This window comes from Dendrobates tinctorius, unplaced genomic scaffold (assembly GCF_039654945.1).
Source record: "Dendrobates tinctorius isolate UK_male_01 unplaced genomic scaffold, ASM3965494v1 ptg000396l, whole genome shotgun sequence".
Classification (NCBI taxonomy): Eukaryota; Metazoa; Chordata; class Amphibia; order Anura; family Dendrobatidae; genus Dendrobates; species Dendrobates tinctorius.
The window spans coordinates 1-22,534 of NW_027362062.1; the positions used below are offsets into that span (position 1 = coordinate 1).

A 22,534-nucleotide genomic window follows, 5' to 3' on the forward strand; every position below is an offset into this window, starting at 1 on the left:
AGAAAGAGAGAGAGAGAAAAAGAGAGAGAGAAAGAGAGAGAGAAAAAGAGAAAAAGAGAAAGAGAAAGAGAGAGAAAGAGAGAAAGAGAAAAAGAGAGAGAAGAGAGAAAGAAAGAGAGAGAAAGAAACAAAGAAAGAGAGAAAGAGAAAGAGAGAAAGAGAGAGAAAGAGAGAGAGAGAAAAAGAGAGAGAGAAAGAGAGAGAGAAAAAGAGAAAAAGAGAAAGAGAAAGAGAGAGAAAGAGAGAAAGAGAAAAAGAGAGAGAAAGAGAGAAAGAAAGAGAGAGAAAGAAACAAAGAAAGAGAGAGAGAAAAAGAGAAAGAAAGAGAGAGAGAGAAAGAGAGAGAAAGAGCGAAAGACAGAAAGAAAGAGAGACTTTTTTCGCTGCTTTCATGAAAGTGCTGGACATACCATTGATGCAACCTGTGTAGGTGTACAGGGATCCAAAGGCTCAGGGGGGCCACTTCCACCTTCACTTTGATAGTCTGCAAAATGCTCATGTATTGTTCCTGTACATGGGCCATGTTCTGTATCTGCCCCTGCCTGCACCCTACTGGGAACTGGAGCTTTATTTTGCCCTTGTATCAATAAGTTTGACCTTTTTTATTGATGTGCAATACATTCAATATCATTTTTTATTTCAGTTAATTAACACGTCGTACAAAGTCCTGAAATCTAACAAAACTTTGGCCACGGCAAACATGCTGGCACAGGCTGGCGACAATTGTTTTTTCCAAAATGGAGACTTGTCGACTTTTTTTTTTTCAAAAGGCTGTCCGGGATGACGCTCGATGCGGCGTACGAAGTGCACCACCGTAATTTAATTTTTTAGCCACTCGCCTTTCTTCAGGAATCACTCCCATAAAACTCCCTCTAAAGGCACAAGAAAAAATAAAATTTTCTGGGGAGGTTGCGGCGGCACTTGAAGATGTGGTATGATCAGACCGTGTCCCTGTATGGTCGGACACGACCATTACACAGCAGCGGCACATTAATGGAAGTTGTTATTATTCAAAGATCTATGATTAAAAGGTTAATTAAAATTAACTGTTTGTGGGAAAATCCTTTTGAGTTATAAAAAAAAAAAAAATAAATTGACAGCCACAATACTAGTGAAGTGGAGCTCTTATGACAGACCAGTCTAAAGTCAGCCTGCAGCGGAAGGTGATAAATTAGGTATGCTCCTAGAAAGGGCAAGACCGCTAATGAATATTAATGAAGTCTCATTTTGATTAAGAGCATCAAATTAAATTCAGGGGGATCACAGTTAATTAAAAGGGCCCGCCATTATAAAACGCCCAGAGAGCAGCGCGTTGCGACTGACGTCCTTTACCAAGCATTTCTGCCTATATGATATACTCGCCTTTCTTTTACTACTTCCCTGCTGTAAATGCTCGACTTCGTCTGGGCACTGACACAGCGGAGACAAAAAAAAAAAAAAAAAAAGACTTGAGGCAGCATTAAGTAAAATTAATTTCCTACATCTGGCTGATGTCAAGTGCAGAAAAATTTCCCTAATCGCCTTGCTGAGCTGCGTTGTGGGACAAGAGCCGGCAAGGATCAGCAGACGGATGCTTAACAAATTACTGGAGGGGTGCGCGGGTCAGCGGGAATGAACCAAAGGAAAGCTCTCGCTGGAGAAATATTAAAATGCCGGATTTCTTCAAGAGGCAGAGCTGAAAAGGAGCCGTCTTAACGAGGCGCTGAGTGCTCTCCAGAACAGATTGAATCCAGAAGAGCCCTCGAGGAAGAGGGGAATTTGCAGCTTTACATAGCGCGGCACTTACATGAACATGTGGTCAAACGTGGCTCAACCAGAAGGGGATAATTCAAGAGCCCTAAAGGGACAAAACAGGCAAGACGAGGATGGCCGATTTAACCCTTATTGGTTTGGAGTAAGAAATAAAGGCTTAAGAGCAAAAAAAAAAAAAAAAAATCAATCCCTGCTACAAAAACAAGTTATATCTAGTGGTGAATGAAAGTGCTCAGACAAGGCGTTATCTGAGCATGCTCGGGTGCTAGCCGAGTGGCTTTGTTCGAGTCCCCGCGGTTGCATGTCTCGTGGCTTTGGCAGCCTGTTTGTTAGACAACCCCTGCATGTGTTGCAGCTTTTGGAGCGCGCCGAAGTCGCTCTGTTAGCACCCGAGCATGCTCAGATAACACCTTATCCGAACACATTCGCTCATTACTAATAAAATAACAATAATATTAAACATTGCCATCCTGGTTACTTTAGAGTGCTGTGTTCTTTACCGACTGCAGGAGAAGCTTAGAAGACTCCAGCAGTTTATTTTTTTTATTGCATACGAGAAAAACTGACACATGGACCAAACACTGATGGAGAATCGGTCAGTTTTTTTTCCCCACGCATGAGGGAAAAAAACACAGGCGTCTGAATGAGGCCTATTATATAGGAGCCCTTCTAAGCATAAGTATGTGAGGGGCTGGGGAAGAGTCAGAGATTCTGATGGTGCATGTTCAAAATGGTGTCTGATCAGCAGGCAGGATATTATAGAGCCGGACGGCTGATCGGATTGATAGACGTTTTCGTGGGAAAAGTTTCCGCAAAACTTGCATTTTATTCATTGAAATCCCTGCTATTAGGACACACGAGTCCAGTGGGCGGTCCTTCCCGTGATTGACAGTTTCCTCTGTATGTCATTGCACGCAGAGATGGTTGTCAATTACTCAGTAGGACCGCCCACACGCCTCATACACAGAAGAGTCCAGTGGGCGGTCCTAGCCAGAGATTGACAGTCTTCCTGTATGTTAATTTCATGCAGAGATAACTGTCAATCATTAGTAAGACTGCCCACTGGACTCCTACATACAAACCCCAGGGATTTCAATGAATAAAATACAAGTTATACTGGAACCAATCACACAATCCCAAATATCGCTCTGCTCAGCTTCGCCTTCTCTTTATCAGGTTGACTACTGGACCGGACAGCATGTAAAACGTGAGTGTTTCTCCAAGTCTGGGCCACACAGTAACTTTGGCTGTTACAAGTGTTAGGAGGCAGAAGATCCCACCGTGCCGTGGCTACATTATTATTATAGCGCCATTTATTCCATGGCGCTTTACATGTGGGGAGGGGTATACATAATACATACAAGTACAGCAATCTTAAACAAAACAAGTCACGACTGGTACAGGAGGAGAGAGGACCCTGCCCGCGAGGGCTCACAATCTACAACGGGACGGGTGAGGATACAGTAGGTGAGGGTAGAGCTGGTCGTGCAGCGGTTTGGTGGATCGGTGGTTACTGCAGGTTGTAGGCTTGTCGGAAGAGGTCGGTCTTCAAGTTCTTTTTGAAGGTTTCCATGGTAGGCGAGAGTCTGATATGTTGTGGTAGAGAGTTCCAGAAGTAGAGGGGATGCGCGGGAGAAATCTTGTGTGCGATTGTGGGAAGAGGAGATAAGAGGGGAGTACAGGAGGAGATCTTGTGAGGATCGGAGGTTTCGTGCAGGTAAGTACCGGGAGACGAGGTCACAGATGTACGTAGGACTCATATTGTGGATGGCTTTGTATGTCATGGTTAGGGTTTTGAACTGGAGTCTTTGGGTAATGGGGAGCCAGTGCAGGGATTGACAGAGGGGAGTGACCGGGGAATAGCAGGGGGACAGGTGGATTAGTCGTGCAGCAGAGTTAAGAATAGATTGGAGGGGTGCGAGTGTTAGGCCTGTTTCACACATCCGTTTGTGTCCATCAGTCAAAATCCGCCGCTTTGCAAAAAAAAAAACCGGATCCGCCATTTTTCTTGGCGGATCCGTTTTTTTCCCATTGAGTTGCATTACCGGTGGATCTTGAAGGATGGCCATCCGTTGGATCCGTTTTTTTTGCGGATCCGCCAAAATTTTGACGTCCGCCGACATGCCCGAACGGACCATGCAACGTTTTTCGGGCGGCAGGATCCGCATTTCTCACTGCGCATGCCCGAAAGACTTCACTCAGCCGCAAATTTAACCCTAAACTCTGTTCTGGCGGCTGAAAAATTCTCCCTCTCTCCCCAAGGCAGCGGTTCCTTTAAAATTCTTCCTTTGACGGATCCGTTAAAATAACGGTCCGGTGCCAAACGTTGTGGTCAGTACAGGAGCGGATCCGTTATCCATTTTAGCGGATTTTGACTGACCAAAAAAACTGATGTGTGAAACAGGCCTTAGAGGGGAGGCCACAGAGCAGGAGGTTGCAGTAGTCAAGGTGGGAGATGATGAGGGCATGGACTAGGGTTTTTGCAGATTCTTGGTTGAGGAATGTACGGATCCGTGAAATATTTTTGAGTTGAAGTCAGCAGGAAGCGGAAAGGGCTTGGATATGTGGTTTGAAAGAGAGATCAGTGTCAAGTATAACCCCGAGGCAGCGAGCTTGTGGGACTGGAGAGAGTGGGCAGCAGTTTACTTTAATGGATAAGTCCGTTGGGGGGGGGGGGTCACGTGAGATGGGCGAAAGATGATTAATTCTGTTTTGTCCATATTAAGTTTTAGAAATCTAGCGGAGAAGGATGAAATAGCAGACAGACATTGAGGGATTCTGTTTAGTAGGGAGGTGATATCTGGTCCAGAGATGTAGATCTGTGTGTCATCAGCATAGAGATGATACTGAAAGCCATGAGATTCTATGAGCTGTCCGAGGCTGAAGGTGTAAACGGAGAAGAGCAGGGGCCCTAGGACTGAACCTTGCAGGACTCCGACTAATAGGGGGCGCGGTGACGAAGTGGTGTACGAATGGGAGACGCTGAATGTCCGGTCTGCTAGGTATGACGCAATTCAAGATAGGGCCAAGTCTGTGATACCAAGAGATGAGATGAGGTCTGTAGCAATAGGGAATGGTCCACTGTGTCAAAGGCAGAGGACAGGTCCAGGAGGAGGACAGAGTTGTGTTGCTTGGCCTTGGTGGCTAGTAGGTCATTGGTGACCTTAGTTAGGGCAGTATCAGTGGAGTGGTGTGGCCGAAAGCCGGATTGCAAGTGGTCAAGGAGGGAGCAAGAAGAGAGGTGGGAGGATAGTTCAAGATGGACGTGTTGTTCCAGTAGTTTTGAGGCATAGGGGAGAAGTGATATAAGGCGATAGCTAGATACAGAGGATGGGTCAAGAGAGGGCTTTTTGAGGATAGGTGTCATTGAGCCATGTTTATAGCTTGAGGGGAAAACACTAGTTGTTAGTGATAGGTTGAAGAGATGGGTTAGGGTTGGGATGAAGACTGTGGTGAGGTTTGGGATGAAGTGGGATGGGATCGGGTCAAGTGCACAGGTAGTGAGATGTGATCTTGAGAGTAGAGTGGAGAGTCGATCTTCTGTAATGGTGGAAAAGCTGGTTTTGGGGGAGGAGGGCACTGGGGGTTGTTGACCAAAACGGTCTCTGATGTTATCAATCTTCTCCTTGAAAAATGAGGCCAAGTCTTCAGCTGAGATGAGTGGAGAGGGAGAAGGTGCTGGGGTGCGGAGGAGAGATTTGAAGGTGTTGAATAATTGTTTAGGGTTGTGAGACAGGGAGGATATGAAAGATGAGAAGTAGGTTTGTTTTGCTGCAGCGAGTGTGGCCTTGAAAGTAGTGAGGGACTGTTTGAAAGTGATGAAGTCCTCAGATGAAGTCCTCATTGGAGTGGGATTTTTTCCCATCTCCGCTCAGCAGCCCTGGAAGCCCGCCTCAGTTCTTTAGTCAGACTGGTGTGCCAGGGCTGTCTGTTGATTTTGCGAGTTTTGGTATGTTTGAGAGGGGCAACTGATTCCAAAGCTACAGCTATTGTGGTGTTATATAGAGCGGCAGCGGCATCCGCATTGTGTAGGGAACTTATGTCTGTAAGAGGGAGGAGGGATTCAGACAGTGAGTGTAGATCGAGGTGTTCAAGATTTCTGCGAGGGTGTGCGAGTTTTTGAGGTGGGGATTGTGGACCTGAGGAGGAGAGGGAAGAGAATGTAAGTAGGTTGTGGTCAGAGAGAGGAAGAGGTGAGTTAGAGAGGCTAGATAGGGAGCAGAGGCGGGTGAAGATGAGGTCTAGTGTGCGGCCATCTTTGTGAATGGCTGCAGAAGACCATTGAGTGAGGCCGAAGGAGGAAGTGAGAGATAGAAGTTTAGTGGCAGCTGAGAGGGAAGTGTCAATGGGGATGTTGAAGTCGCCCAAGATGATAGTGGGGATATCAGTGGAAAGGAAATGAAGTAGCCAGGTGGTGAAGTGGTCAAAGAAGGTGGTGGCTGACCCTGGAGGGCGGTATATGACAGCTAGTTGGAGGTTGGAGGGGGAGTAGATGCGCACAGAGTGCACCTCGAAGGAAGGGAGGGTAACAGAGGGTGGCAGTGGGATTGGGGTGAAGGAGCAGTTATCTGACAGGAGAAAACCAACTCCTCCACCATGCTTGCAGCTGGGGCAGGGGTTGTGGGAAAGGTGGAATCCACCATATGAGAGTGCAGCAGGAGAGGCTGTGTCAGAGGAGGTGAGCCAGGTTTCGGTGATGGCGAGGAAGGAAAGTTTGTTAGTAATAAAAAGATCATGGATGAAAGAAAGTTTGTTGCAGACAGAGCGAGCGTTCCACAGAGCTCCTGTTAGTGGGACTGGGGAAACTGGGGCTGGGCAAATGTGTATGAGGTTGGAGGGGTTACAGAAAGTTGTGATTGGGTGTGGATGGGAGGTAGAAATGACTGTGGGAATGTGGTGAGGAGGACCAGGATTTGGAGAGATATCGCCGGCAGTGAGGAGGAGCAGAGAGAGTGTTAGCAGGTGGGAGCAGGAGAGGGCATGAGGGGGCTGTCTGTGTTGCAGCATTATACAGTTGTGGCCAAAAGTATTGACACCCCTGCAATTCTGACAGATAATACTCAGTTTCTTCCTGAAAATTATTGCAAACACAAATTCTTTGTTATTATTATCTTCATTTAATTTGTCTTAAATGAAAAAACACAAAAAGAATTGTCCGAAAGCCAAATTGGATATAATTCCACACCAAACATAAAAAAGATGGTGGACAAAAGTATTGACACTGTTCGAGAAATCATGTGATGCTTCTCTAATTTGTGTAATTAGCAGCACCTGTAACTTACCTGTGGCACCTAACAGGTGTTGGCAATAACTAAATCACACTTGCAGCCAGTTGACATGGATTAAAGTTGACTCAACCTCTGTCCTGTGTCCTTGTGTGTACCACATTGAGCATGGAGAAAAGAAAGAAGACCAAAGAACTGTCTGAGGACTTGAGAAACCAAATTGTGAGGAAGCATGAGCAATCTCAAGGCTACAAGTCCATCTCCAAAGACCTAAATGTTCCTGTGTCTACCGTGCGCAGTGTCATCAAGAAGTTTAAAGCCCATGGCACTGTGGCTAACCACCCTAGATGTGGACGGAAAAGAAAAATTGACAAGAGATTTTAACGCAAGATTGTGCGGATGTTGGATAAAGAACCTCGACTAACATCCAAACAAGTTCAAGCTGCCCTGCAGTCCGAGGGTACAACAGTGTCAACCTGTACTATCCGTCGGCATCTGAATGAAAAGGGACTGTATGGTAGGAGACCCAGGAAGACCCCACTTCTTACCCCGAGACATAAAAAAGCCAGGCTGGAGTTTGCCAAAACTTACCTGAAAAAGCCTAAAACGTTTTGGAAGAATGTTCTCTGGTCAGATGAGACAAAAGTAGAGCTTTTTGGGCAAAGGCATCAACATAGAGTTTACAGGAGAAAAAAAGAGGCATTCAAAGAAAAAAAACACAGTCCCTACAGTCAAACATGGCGGAGGTTCCCTGATGTTTTGGGGTTGCTTTGCTGCCTCTGGCACTGGACTGCTTGACCGTGTGCATGGCATTATGAAGTCTGAAGACTACCAACAAATTTTGCAGCATAATGTAGGGTCCAGTGTGAGAAAGCTGGGTCTCCCTCAGAGGTCATGGGTCTTCCAGCAGGACAATGACCCAAAACACACTTCAAAAAGCACTAGAAAATGGTTTGAGAGAAAGCACTGGAGACTTCTAAGGTGGCCAGCAATGAGTCCAGACCTGAATCCCATAGAACACCTGTGGAGAGATCTAAAAATGGCAGTTGGAGAAGGCACCCTTCAAATATCAGGGACCTGGAGCAGTTTGCCAAAGAAGAATGGTCTAAAATTCCAGCAGAGCATTGTAAGAAACTCATTGATGGTTACCGGAAGCGGTTGGTCGCAGTTATTTTGGCTAAAGGTTGGGCAACCAAGTATTAGGCTGAGGGTGCCAATACTTTTGTCTGGCCCATTTTTGGAGTTGTGTGTGAAATGATCAATGTTTTGCTTTTTGCTTCATTCTCTTTTGTGTTTTTTCATTTAAGACAAATTAAATGAAGATAATACCAAAGAATTTGTGATTGCAATCATTTTCAGGAAGAAACTGAGTATTATCTGACAGAATTGCAGGGGTGTCAATACTTTTGGCCACAAAAGTCGCAAGTTGCCACTTCATGAGTTTTGCAACCTTTGTGTTGCAACAAGACCCCATTCACTTATATTACGCTGCGATGTAGCAGCGGCACGGTGTTGCCTTTACCCGCTCGCTGTGTGTTGTGGCCAAAGTCACCGTGTAGATTAAAGGAGATACTGAATATGCCATAAATGCCTGAGAAGGTGGGAATCCCAGCGGATGGACCTGCACCTACAACATTTAGATGGGGGTTTGAAGTAAAGCTTTTAGTGGAATAGTTTGGGGTTTTTTTAAGGTAACCCTTTCAGATTAATAAATATACCAGTGTGCTAATTTATTGACAATCATTTCCTAAAGTTCACTTCTGAATATCAAATAAATAAGTTTTCAAATTTTTAGTAACAAATTTAGCTTTTTTTTAATCACACAATTTCTATTATAGAATTTCCACTTTCATTTGGATCCATGTTGCAAAAAAAATGCAAATAAGATGTGTTTTACAGTACCTGCAAAATGGAATCTCATACATACGCTCGTTTTTTGTTTTTTTTTCAGACTGAATTTGAGAACTGAAGCATTTTTTTTTTTTAATCTGCTGCTTGACAAAACCATAGAAAGCAATTAGTGAAAAACGCTATAAGAAGAAGAAAAAAAAGCAGCACGTAGGTTACTGCATTTTTGGTGAATAAAACTAACTTTATTAAACATAAACTCATATGCAAGCTGCACCCAAAAAAATGCAGCAAAAACCTAACAAAGCAAAATCTGTGTTTTGAATGCAGTGTTTTTACTGCCAAAAGAACAGTTTTTGGCGGTAGAGAAAAAAAAAAGCAGTGTGAGAACATAGTCGTGTTCCTTTTCATATATCTGATTACAATTCATAAAAATTTATTCCAGTGGTCAATAATCTAAACAAAAAAAAAAAACATCCAAATTCTAGGTTAGGTCCAGTAACCGCAGGACGAGACCCCAGAAGGGGGTTGGAGGAAGGCGGGCATGACACTGGCAGGGAGGAAGTAACGGGGAAGAGAAAGGGGAAGTTACAAGGACAGAGGAGGGGTCAGGGACATCAAAAGGATGCAGGGAGGCAAGACCCCTTTCTCTTTGACCAGGGCCCTGGACAGCAAGAGGCGGATAAGCTCTTCGTGAGCCGAAGGTTCTGTTCTCACTTTTAATAATGATTTGGAGCGTTGGTGGGCCCTCGAAGCTGGTGAATAAAATGGAAAAATAGGGGGTTCTGGCATTGCGGGGATCTCCCTTATTGGATGGTTATGTCTTGGTGGTCTGGTGAGAAGTGGTTGATGCCCGATGAGGAAGTCGGGGTCACATTACGGGGGCACCCGGCAATGGAAGTCGGGTGCATAGCAAAGATAAGTGGGTATCTGACGACGGTAATCGGGTACAGGTTAACGGTGGAGGCAACCTCTTCCCTCGATTCATGGTGCTTCAGAGCAAGAAAAGACGCGGCTGGAAGTAAGGCTGGGAGGGAAGAGGCAATGCCAATGGCGGCTCAATCACCAGACCAGGACAGTGATAGCTTTGAGGGGGACCCACCAAGTGTCTAAATTATTAATAAAAGTTGGCTGCTGTGGCCATCATTATCCATACTTGAACGTGTTGTGTATTCCTTGTTTAGAAATAGTAAGGGGGAACGCCGGGGGGGAGTGGAGGTTGTGAGTGGGGTGACGGTCACGGGAACTCGACCTTTCCAGAGTCAAGCGCTCTTTATTTTATTCTACATTGCATGCACCCTTTTTAAAGGTGCAGTCAAAAGATCGTAACACAGTGCATGGACCGGCTGGAAACTCTCCCCACCCGAGAGTGACAACTGCAAAGAATCCCATGAAGCGGTCACAATTGGGTGGGGAGAGCGGCCGGCCAGTCCGTGCATTGCGTTATGATCTCGGTCCGATTTATACAGCCGTCTGACAGCAGGAGGATATGCCACTTAAAATGTCCAGTGTGCATATCCCCAATTTTTTCCTAATTTAGGAAGCTTGATGCCGCACACTATTGCACAATAATGGCAAATTTTGGGGCTTTGCTTCGGAAAAATCCTACTGAAAGCTGCATTCTACATGACTGCTGCTTACGCTATATATATTTATTGTTTTTCCATGCAAAAGAACCAATTTTATATACAGTACAGACCAAAAGTTTGGACACACCTTCTCATTCACAGAGTTTTCTTTATTTTCAAGACTATGAAAATTGTAGATTCACTCTGAAGGCATCAAAACTATGAATTAACACGTGGAATTATATAATTAACAAAAAAGTGTGAAACAGCTGAAAATACTGTATGTCTTATATTCTAGGTTCTTCAAAGTAGCCACCTTTTGCTTTGATTTCTGCTTTGCACACTCTTGGCATTCTCTTGATGAGCTTCAAGAGGTAGTCACCGGAAATGGTTTTCACTTCACAGGTGTGCCCTGTCAGATTTAATAAGTGGGATTTCTTGCCTTATAAATGGGGTTGGGACCATCAGTTGTGTTGTGCAGAAGTCTGGTGGATACACAGCTGATAGTCCTACTGAATAGACTGTTAGAATTTGTATTATAGCAAGAAAAAAGCAGCTAAGTAAAGAAAAACGAGTGGCCATCATTACTTTGAGAAATGAAGGTCAGTCAGTACGAAAAGTTGGGAAAACTTTGAAAGGGTCCCCAAGTGCAGTGGCAAAAACCATCAAGCGCTACAAAGAAATTGGCTCACATGAGGACCGCCCCAGGAAAGGAAGACCAAGAGTCACCTCTGCTGCGGAGGATAAGTTCATCCGAGTCACCAGCCTCAGAAATCGCAGGTTATCAGCAGCTCAGATTAGAGACCAGGTCAATGCCACACAGAGTTCTAGCAGCAGACACATCTCTACAACAACTGTTAAGAGGAGACTTTGTGCAGCAGGCCTTCATGGTAAAATAGCTGCTAGGAAACCACTGCTAAGGACAGGCAACAAGCAGAAGAGACTTGTTTGGGCTAAAGAACACAAGGAATGGACATTAGACCAGTGGAAATCTGTGCTTTGGTCTGATGAGTCCAAATTTGAGATCTTTGGTTCCAACCACCGTGTCTTTGTGCAACGCAGAAAAGGTGAACGGATGGACTCTACGTGCCTGGTTCCCACCGTGAAGCATGGAGGAGGAGGTGTGATGTTGTGGGGGTGCTTTGCTGGTGACACTGTTGGGGATCTATTCAAAATTGAAGGCATACTGAACCAGCATGGCTACCACAGCATCTTGCAGCGGCATGCTATTCCATCCGGTTTGCGTTTAGTTGAACCATCATTTATTTTTCAACAGGACAATGACCCCAAACACACCTCCAGGCTGTGTAAGGGATATTTGACCAAGAGGGAGAGTGATCGGGTGCTACGCCAGATGACCTGGCCTCCACAGTCACCAGACCTGAATCCAATCGAGATGTTTGGGGTGAGCTGGACCGCAGAGTGAAGGCAAAAGGGCCAACAAGTGCTAAGCATCTCTGGGAACTCCTTCAAGACTGTTAGAAGACCATTTCCGGTGACTACCTCTTGAAGCTCATCAAGAGAATGCCAAGAGTGTGCAAAGCAGTAAACAAAGCAAAAGGTGGCTACTTTGAAGAATCTAGAATATAAGACATATTTTCAGTTGATTCACACCTTTTTGTTATATAATTCCACATGTGTTAATTCACAGTTTTGATGCCTACAGAGTGAATCTACAACTTTCATAGTCATGAAAATAAAGAAAACTCTTGGAATGAGAAGGTGTGTCCAAACTTTTGGTTTGAACAGTATACAGTATATTAAAATTGGTTCTTCTGCATGGAAAACAAAGTGCCCAAAAGAGCAAGGTCACAGGAGTTTCCTGCTTGAATTTCTCACGGCCTGCCATCTGGAAAGCTACGCAATTGAGAAGAGCCATCTCTTTTCTATTTTTTTTTTTTTTTTTTTTACTATACCGCTGCCATTCAAAAATAGGATTAGCACCTTGTGAAAAGAAAATCTTCCTGATTCCTATTTAACTCGTTTACTAGAGGAATGGGAACCTGCAGCAAACGTATCATTAAGAGAAAGCGGACACCCCGAGAGTTGGCTAAGCCGCTCACATGTTATCCTCCGATCGAGTGCTTCCTGAGAAGGTTAGTTTACCTGTTTCTGTGACAGGAGAAGAAAAGGCATTTTAAACAGTTAAATCCTAAGTACATCCAGACCGATCTTGTCCGTCATATTCCGAGACGTTCACCTCTTGGCCCTATTGATTTTCTTCTTTTGCAGCGATTAATAAAGTGTTCACAAGTGAGGCTCTTGATGATCCAGTGCGGCAATTATGGCCACCGGACAAAGAGATTGGGAACAATTACTTGAGCCATTTCTTTTGAAACTGAACACTAATAAAGTCATTAGATGCTGCCCTTGTCTGACGTTACAGGAACACACAGCATTGTGTCAGGGGGACAATCGCTGCTGGCAGAATGCAAACCTTCAGTTAAACCAGGCTGCAAATTGATCTTGACGTTCGGTTAAGGCTGACACTATAATCAAACGCGGAGGAGAAAGGGAGAATATGACTGGGAGAACCCATGCAAAAAAAAAAAGAAGATCATTGCAGAGATAATGCATGTCTGGCCGAGGGAAAATCTATAATAATTTTATACATCGGAAGCAAATGGAAAATAAAATAAATTGGGATTGTCTAAAATGTATGAAAAATAAATAAATTGAAGTATATTTGTACTTTTCAAAAATATGTAGCCTGTACAATCTAAGGTATAAATTGATTCCCCACCATCCTGTAGAATGTAAGCCTGCAAGGGCAGAGTCCTCTCTCCCCTCTGTATCAGTCTGTCATTGTTAGAATGTTTACTGTAAGTGATATCTGTCATTTGTATGTAACCCCTTCTCATGTACAGCACCATGGAACCAATGGTGCTATATAAATAAATAACAACAACAACAATAATAATGTAAAAAAAGATATAAAAAAAACTAACTCTCTGCATCTGCACTCAATAACTGCCCCAGCTATAAAAAAAAAAAAGTAGTATAAGGCCACAACGCTGACACAAACATAGTATAAAGTATCGCAATGCCAGAACCGACTGCAGGTCTCCTCACCCGAACGAAGAGGCTCATAATCATATATGAGGCTGTAAGTTAGACTCCGGAAAACCGCAAATGGTATGTGCATTACTTTCTGGCTCAGACCTGCAGGTAGCCATTTGTTTTCTGCAAGCATATCGAACAATGCTGCTGCAGCTACGAGTAGTCTTTTCTTCAAGCAAGCATTTACAGTTAGGTCCATATATATTTGGACAGAGACAACATTTTTCTAATTTTGCTTCTAGACATTACCACAATGAATTTTCAACAAAACAATTCAGCTGCAGTTGAAGTTCAGACTTTCAGCTTTCATTTGAGGGTATCCACACTAAAATTGGATGAAGGGTTTAGGAGTTTCAGCTCCTTAACATGTGCCACCCTGTTTTTAAAGGGACCAAAAGTAATTGGACAATTGACTCCAAGGCTATTTCATGGACAGGTGTGGGTTTCAGCCAAGTTTGGAAGTTACCCACTATCCACAAAGAGTTTGAGTGTGAATGGAGCAGTGGTCGATAAATTCTGCGCACATATGCTTCGTTACTTTTTAATGGGACCTCCGGAGATAGCCGTGCGCAGCGTTCATTCGGTTTTCAGCACTTGATCTACCACTGCTCCTTTCTCACCCAAGGCTCTTCAGAAAACTTGGCACAACCCCTTAATAAAAACCAAATTAGCACAAATCTTTATATGGCATTCTAATATTACACAAGGGCACAGGGGCAATGTCTGGGTCCACATACGTCCCCCGAGGTATATTCGGTAATATATGGACAGCGACATCAGTGAACACAGCTGTGACGGGTACGGGAGGATCCGCTGGCGCAGCAGTCGGTAACTGCCTATTACCAGAGTATCCTTCTTCTGCTACTTAATAAAGTCCTTGGGTAAAAACATTACAAAGCAATTACATGGCCCCCGATGGTCACTCATAGAAACCCCAGTGATACAAACCCTTTTCTCTTATTAAAGCGACACTGCAATTTTGGTTATTGTAAAATAAAAGGGGCGGCAGAATCAAACAGGGCGAGCGACAAAGCAACAGCAGGTATCCCCCCTCTGAATTGAGCCGCTACAGATGGTTATGGGACAGCCCTTCATTCTGCAGGGTGTTGTAGATAAAAGGCTTGGAGGGGGTTTTGAGCGCTTAGTAAAAAATGTTCCAAGTCTTATGCAATAATTTATTTAAGTTTACTTTGGTTAAAAAGAGCCCCGTTCTTCATTCTAGAAATGTTTCCCCTCCACCTCGTAATCTCTATTGAGAGCAAAGAGGCAGCAAAACATTGCTCAGGTTTCTTCCCCTGCTTTATCAAAGGCCACGATGCTGCAAAGAGAATAGAAATTGGGCTAGGAGGTCACGCCAAAGTGGCTCAAGATTAGTAAAAAGTGATTCTGATAAAATGCAACTTTAAAATAATTTTATTATAAGAATTCCTTCATACTTATAGGGGTATTCCTGGTCTGATTTATTCTTTGCACAGGAAAACTTCTTTTGGTTGCAGTTTTTGAGATCTCTGCTTGTTGTCATTCAAAATAAATTTTTCATTGTTTCTGGTCATGTGTAGGAGGCACGGGTGTGCGGCTCGTTACAATGCAGGCAGAGTGCTGTAACGAGCTGTGCACCGGAGAGATCGTCACGTGGGAATGGATAGTAGTCATGAGCTGAGAACAAACCATAAAGGTGGCTATTAGTGATGAGTGAACGAGCTGGGATAAGGTGTTATCTGAGCATGCTCGGGTGCTAACAGAGTGCCTTCGGCGTGCTCGAAAAATATATTCGAGACCTCGCGTCTGCATGTCTCGCGGTTGTTCGACAGCCGCAACACATGCAGGGGATTGCCTGTTATTTTTGCTAACATCAAAAGGTGCCCATACACATTAGATGAAAGCCAATTGCAATTAATAATTTTTCCAGGACTGATGAAACGAACAATGGTTCGTCTCTACTATTCGTAATGATTCAAAACACCGGTCGGAGGTTTCAGATTTTTTTCTACAGTGGTTGCATGTTTGGCTGCGGGATAGGGCCAATACAGCTCATGGGCTGATGTAATCTGCAGCGTTTGGAGCCATCGCCTATCGCTTGACCTGCGATCACTCATTTCTAGGCCCGTTTTCATCTAATGAATATGGCCGGCATTAGATACTGTGTACATACTGTACATCATGTATAAAGTTTGGGGAACTTCAGAGAATTGTTGTGAAGCTCTGGGGAGGAGTGTCCGCTGGGCGGTCTCCCTCCCGCCATTCTTGGCCCACCTACTTAGTATATGCCTAATCTTAAAGGGCATCTCCACGGGATATTAGATAAATGTCTTATAGAAGCGCAGCATGAACTAGTATGATCCACGTTTTGTTTTTTTTTGTTTTTTTTTTAATCAGAATAACATAAAACTCAACAAGTGCATTGAAAGAAAAAAATAACACTTTGCGGACACCATTCAGTTTTTTTTACAGATACACTGCAATGATTAGGATATGAAAATATATTTGGTTGAAACGTTTCTGAATAATTGTAGTACAGCATAAAAATTGATGTCCTACAGGTGCCAGACGGATTTAAAAATGTGGATCCGATCACAATATCCATGTCTTTTTTTCTGCTTGTTTACCTTTAGGGTGCTTTCACACAGCGTTTAGGGACACGCTCGGGGGTTTGGACATATGCCCTAACGGGGCCACTGAACGCAATGTGATAGCACCCCTAGATCATGTTTTTTTTTATTACATCACTGCTGCTATTTCATGTTGCCTATCTCCTATAGTGGATTTATGTCTTCTGTTCTGAACTCAATTTATGCTGATAGGCAATTTTTGTATATATTTTGCAACTTCCTTTTTTTGTTTATTTTACATACTCGGTGCACCTGATGAAGGTCACGGATCTGAGTGAAACGCTATGCATTAAAATGTGGATCGCACATGTAAAGAAAACACAATAATCAGCAACTTTCTAGGAGTGCCAAGTTCTTCAAAACTGGACGTAAAAAATGGTCATATGCATGACTAATCATCTTTTTTTTTTTTTTCTGGATGGAAGAAGGACGATTTTACATACTCTGCCTTCCAAAGCAAAAGATGGGATCAAATCTCCATTGCTTGGGAGAGCTAATTATTTCCTATAACTTTTTCTCCGCACGTTTGGGTTGAGGGTCTCTTCGGACTCACCTCGCTCGGTTGGCCTCTCTGGTCATATCCCAGGCCCAAGTGATGAAGTTCTGACTCAAGTAAGAAACTATGGTTTCTGCACAAAGCATCTGGGAGCAGAAGACGTTAGTGAGGACGCTCTCGTCGTGGTGGAGGTAGATCGCGAGGAGTTTTCTCTGCAAGACATAAGAAAGGAGACGCGGGAAATGTTAAACATTTTAAAGGAGGCGCTGGAGAAAAAGAACGAAACCCAAGATATAAACGTGCACATATAAATGTCTAGATGAGAAATTACATAGTTTGTCATGTAAAAAAGGAAATATCCAAGTGTCTGGGTTTAATTTAGAGGAAAAGAAAGACTAGGAAAACATCACGTATAAGTCTGTCTCATCCCTTCTGCATTTCAAAGCGTAACTTCCATGCAATATCCTAAGTTACTGTGATAGAATCTGCCCATTAGAAGTGCGGGCTAAGGAGCTGTTTACACAATGATTAGGCCCTTAGAATAAGCCGCTATCTCCTGCAGCGAGAGCCCGACAATTATTCATCTGGACCAATTCACAAAGCTGGCGAATATTAAGCACCCATACTGAGAGGACAGGCTGGTGAAGAGGATAGAAACTTCTTTTTAAAATAAAAAAAAAAACCTTTGCTCGGCCTTCATTATTTTACCCTGCGAGGAAATCTCAGAAAAAGTGTTTAGTTAGAGAAAAACCCACATTGACCTTGCTCTAAACCCTTTAATCTGTCTTTTGTCATGGAGCCGCTTTGTGGCTGGGGGCTGCTATTTCTAGCACCCCCTCCCCGTGCTGTTTAAGAGACTGAAAGAAAAAGTAAAAAATAATTACAAAATAAGTGTGAAAGAAACAGATAGAGGAAAGCTGATGAGGCGGAGGATCAGCTGCATTTACAGACTGTACGTACATATGTGATATGTATACTGCACAATGATCGCTCTTATAACTTCTCCAGATTGTCCAGATTGTCCGCCTGCTTCAAATATCGCTGAATCCCTGGCAGACTTTTAATACCCCCACCATTAGGATACATTGGCAAATCCGTTTGATATGTTGTGTTTAACCCATAAGGTGGAGGCTACATGGCGACTTTGGTCACGATCAAGGGTGCTCGGTGCCGCTGCTACAATGCGGCAGACCTCGAGTGTACTGTGCCAAGCAAGTAGCACAAAGTCAGACAAGGTTGGACTTCTTGTGACCTTTTCTTCTTACAGCACTCTCAGGGTTGCAATGTGAGTGACCCCATTGATTTTACTGCGCCATGATCTAGCAGCGGCGCTGAGCCAGCCTTGGCCACGCCACAAGTGTTGCAGCCAAAGTCACCACGCAGCCCTGGCCTAAAGGGGTATTCAAGGCCCCCAAACAGATTAGTCTAACAACCCACTGATACTAACAGTGTAGTGTGCAGGAGGGCCCTGAGAGATGATGTTAGGCAAATCAAGGTTTAGGAATGTCCGATTTAAGACAGCCGAATTTAGTTGCCGTCGCGGCTTTCTCATGGAGGACACAGGAGAGCACGGCTTTCTCATGAAGGACACAGGAGAGCGTGGCTTTCTCACGGAGAACACAGGAGAGCGCGGCTTTCTCACGGAGGACACAGGAGCGCGCGGCTTTCTCACGGAGGACACAGGAGCGCGCGGCTTTCTCACGGAGGACACAGGAGCGCGCGGCTTTCTCACGGAGGACACAGGAGCGCGCGGCTTTCTCACGGAGGACACAGGAGCGCGCGGCTTTCTCATGGAGGACACAGGAGCGCGCGGCTTTCTCATGGAGGACACAGGAGCGCGCGGCTTTCTCATGGAGGACACAGGAGCGCGCGGCTTTCTCATGGAGGACACAGGAGCGCGCGGCTTTCTCATGGAGGACACAGGAGCGCGCGGCTTTCTCATGGAGGACACAGGAGCGCGCGGCATTCTCATGGAGGACACAGAAGCACGCAGCATTCTCATGGAGGACACAGGAGCGCGCCGCTTTCTCACGGAGGACAAAGGAGCGCGTGGCTTTCTCACGGAGAACACAGGAGCGCGTGGTTTTCTCATGGAGAACACAGGAGAGCGCGGCTTTCTCATGGAGGACACAGGAGAGCGCGGCTTTCTCATGGAGGACACAGGAGAGCGCGGCTTTCTCATGGAGGACACAGGAGAGCGCGGCTTTCTCATGGAGGACACAGGAGAGCGCGGCTTTCTCATGGAGGACACAGGAGAGCGCGGCTTTCTCATGGAGGACACAGGAGAGCGCGGCTTTCTCATGGAGAAAACAGGAGAGCGCGGCTTTCTCATGGAGGACACAGGAGCGCGCGGCTTTCTCATGGAGGACACAGGAGCGCGCGGCTTTCTCATGGAGGACACAGGAGCGCGCAGCTTTCTCATGGAGGACACAGGAGCGTGCGTCTTTCTCATGGAGCACACAGGAGCGCGCGTCTTTCTCATGGAGCACACAGGAGTGCATGGCAGGATGAGCACTGCTGAATATGAGAAAGTCAGGGAAGATTGCTGCCGGTCAACCGATTAGTCGTATCGTTGTTCGGCCAACAGCGATCTAATGTGTATGGGGTTTAAAATAGAGAATAAAAGCAGATAAAATTAGTAAATTCTAGTATCACATTTATTATAGTCCCCCTTGCATGTGTCAACTGTATCCTTAAGGGCCTGTCACACTAAGAGATATCGCTAGCAATATCGCTATAACTTGTGACGTTATAGCGATATTGCTAGCGATATCACTGTGTCTGATACTTACCTACGACCGGATCCCCCGCTGCTTATCGCTGATCGCGCGAGAACGTTCAGGACTGTTTCTCGTCGTCAGCTTCCTGCGGCGCTTCCTGCTGTGACGACGAGTGACGCGTGGAGCCGGGCGGGAGGACGCAGGATCGCCTGGTGTGACAGGTAAGTAGCGACCCCCATCCCCAGCGATGTCGCTAGTGAGATCTGCCTGTGTGGAAGCTCACTAGCGACCACTTAGCGATGTACCAGCGATCCAGACCGCGTCATATCGCTGGTCAGGATCGCTGGTACGTCGCTAAGTGTGACAGTACCCTTAGGGCTCTATTCACCTGATAAGAGGCCAAAGGAATAGCCCTTAAGGTCTGTTTATCATTGAAGCTGCAGCACACAGAGATCGTTACTCAATAGGGTGGTGGTAGAAGAGGATTGGACATGTGGAAATCCGACATGCACTAACATTTATCTAATATACAAGGCCATCTCAACTCTTGTCCTGTATTTAAAAGGTTACAACAATACTATTATGATCACTGGTGGCCTGACTGCCACCAGTCCCAAAAATAAGGGACCCAAAATCTATCATGTGCCTGGACTGGTAGTCCACATCCGTCACAGCCGCATTATTCACTTTTATAGGACCGATGGAACAACTAGATCCGCCAGTCCCATAGAAGTTCATGGACCTGGAGTCACACCGCAGGAGGATTTGGGATCCCCACACTTTTCCTGTAAATAGGTAATAAATGGATTTAGTGAGAAGCCACATTATGTGTGATTTACTACTGGACAACATGAAGATCGGCTGAGGATTTCCATTTCTTATACTAGGTTTGGCCGCTTCTGGTCCAAATTCTGGTATTTCTAGGGATGACAGACTGGATCTGCACCATCGCAGTCTCGTAAATATTTGGGTCTTGCCTACTGTGATCTGAAGCACACTGGCAGCTTATAAAAAAGATGTAGATGGGAATAACTCAATGAGCGCAATGGAGGGCTACGGCGGCAAAGTGGCCCCCAGTGAGCTGGTCTTGAAGGGATTTCATTAAATTGGGGCAGAGTGTGATATCGTGAGAAACACGTTATCAAATGGAGTGTTTTACTTAGTGATTAAGCAGATACCAGTTCACGAAGTTCTCCAAATCCCCCCTAATCCAGGCACTCCAATAAACATTTAATGAGCAGAGCGGTTCAGAAAAGGCTGGCGGGGGATTTAAACCTTCAATCTTGTTTTTATTGACTGTGGAAACTCAATTTCCAACTCCAATTCATCTGCTCTCCGACGATTCTCCGGATTTTTATATTAAACATTAGAAGTGTGAAACTAAGATGGATAGAAATAGACCTAAAGGCAAATAGAAAGGCCCTGCTGTGAGATAACTAGGGGCTGCGAGGCCGGATAGCGACTGACAGGCACATCATTAATGGAGGCATTCGGAGACTATTCCAGGTCGTTTTCTCAGGAATATCAAAACGTTTCACTGCAAAAGAAACACTGAAAAAAAATTATTTCTAAAAGCTCCAAATTACCCACAGGACCTATATTAAAGGGATGTCCATAGTAGACAACCCTTTAATACGTCTGGGGAGAAGAAAAAGAAATTCTACACTCCTCCTGGACTAGTTTGGCACCTCCGTATTCAGCACTGCGTCCCCCGATGAAGCCCTGGCATCAACATCCAGCAGTGGTGTCACGTGAGCGCTGAAGTCTGATGTCTTAGCCTGTTGCTTCTGCTTGACTAAATATGAACACTGCAGACCATCAGCCAATGATTGGCTGCAGCTCTCACCCAACACCTGTCACATGTTGACGCCAGCAGACCAGTGAGACGCAACGCTGAGAACGGAGGAGCGGTGCCAATCCTGAAGGCGAGTGTATTTTTTCCTATGGTGGACAATCCCTTTAAGAGCATAATAGTTGGAGTAATGCCAGAAAAGTTGAGCGCTTGCATTATCAGCTCTGGAGGACCAGTCATATCCTGCATTACATAGACGGCTCAATGATTTCAATGGGGATAGTAAAAAAATGTAATTACAGCTGTGGGGGCGTTGCAATAAAATTAAACATTTCGAGCCCCAATATCGGCTGACAGTCTATCGTGCACAGGATTCTCCTGACTCTCAGGATAAGGATCCGGAGGAGTCTGGCCGCGACTCATCCATAAAGAACACAACTCCGAGGTATGGAGAAGTCGGGAGAGATAGCTGCCGGCCGATGCATTGTTTGGTTAATAGCTATGGCCCCTAATGGGCACAGTTCAGCCGATTATGCAGCTGGCAGCTATCCCAGCCGTCTCTCGCTCTGCCGAGTGATCCCGTGTTCTCAAAGAGAGTGGCTGTCGCACTCCTCTGATCCCGCTAAAACCAAAAGGATCGGCTGCTGAAATTGAACATGCTGGATCCTTCTCTTCCCCACCATCATTTTTCTGGGGAGCATCAGGAGCCCCTATAAACATGAATCTGTTGGATGAGCCAGTGAAAACAGGCGGCTTCAGCCGATGCTAGTCTAATGTGAAGGGGGACCTTTACTTACAGACAGTCACTGGCCAACAGCAGGGGGACGACTCGTGATCTATTTACTATTGGGGGACGGTTCTTGCAAGTAGGGATCCTCTAGACCAGTGTTTCTCAACTCCAGTCCTCAAGACCCACCAACAAGCCAAGTTTTCAGGATATCCTTAGCATTGCACAGGTGATTTCAACACCTGCTCAATCATTAATTCCATCACATGTGCAATACTAAGGAAATCCTGAAAACATGACCTGTTGGTGGGTCTTGAGGACTGGAGTTGAGAAACACTGCTCTAGACCCTATGTTGATTTTGAGGCTGCCATCATCTTGCAAGGCATTACCAAAACGATTTTGCTATCTGATGTGACCAAGTGGGCGATTACGGCAAATAGTTTGTGTCTTCTCTCCTGGATCGAGCGAATGTAGAAGTCGGTTTCAGTTCATTAAATAATTAATATCGATAAATTAATAATTGTGAATTATGCACCTTAATTAACAACTTTCCAAACAGTCTCGTTAAAAGATATTCTGCGGTTCTGAATTCAGTAGAACAGTGTTTCCATGGTTACAGACTACAAACAAACTCTGGGTAGTCAGATCCAGCAGCCGTGTTAGGACGTAAAGAAGTTTCTTTCTCCTAACGTGCCAAATGTATGCGAGCCATAAGTAGGTCTGCAGGATCAGACTA

At 45.0% G+C, this 22,534-nt stretch overlaps 1 protein-coding gene across 2 annotated transcripts in view; it reads right to left on the reverse strand.

Moving 5' to 3' along the window:
- Positions 1-388: 388 nt before the first annotated feature.
- FAF1 (Fas associated factor 1) overlaps positions 389-22,534 on the reverse strand; it is a 154,290-nt gene continuing 132,144 nt past the window's right edge. Inside the window, exons 13-14 of one of the 2 annotated variants that reach the window (XM_073563721.1) lie at positions 16,616-16,770; positions 389-870 (exon numbers count right to left, since the gene is read on the reverse strand). In XM_073563721.1, the coding sequence (XP_073419822.1) occupies positions 846-870; positions 16,616-16,770 (180 nt within the window). In that variant the 3' untranslated portion in view covers positions 389-845. Of the gene's footprint in view, positions 871-14,850; positions 15,110-16,615; positions 16,771-22,534 lie in introns of those variants that run through there. The other variant, XM_073563722.1, reaches the window with a different exon arrangement.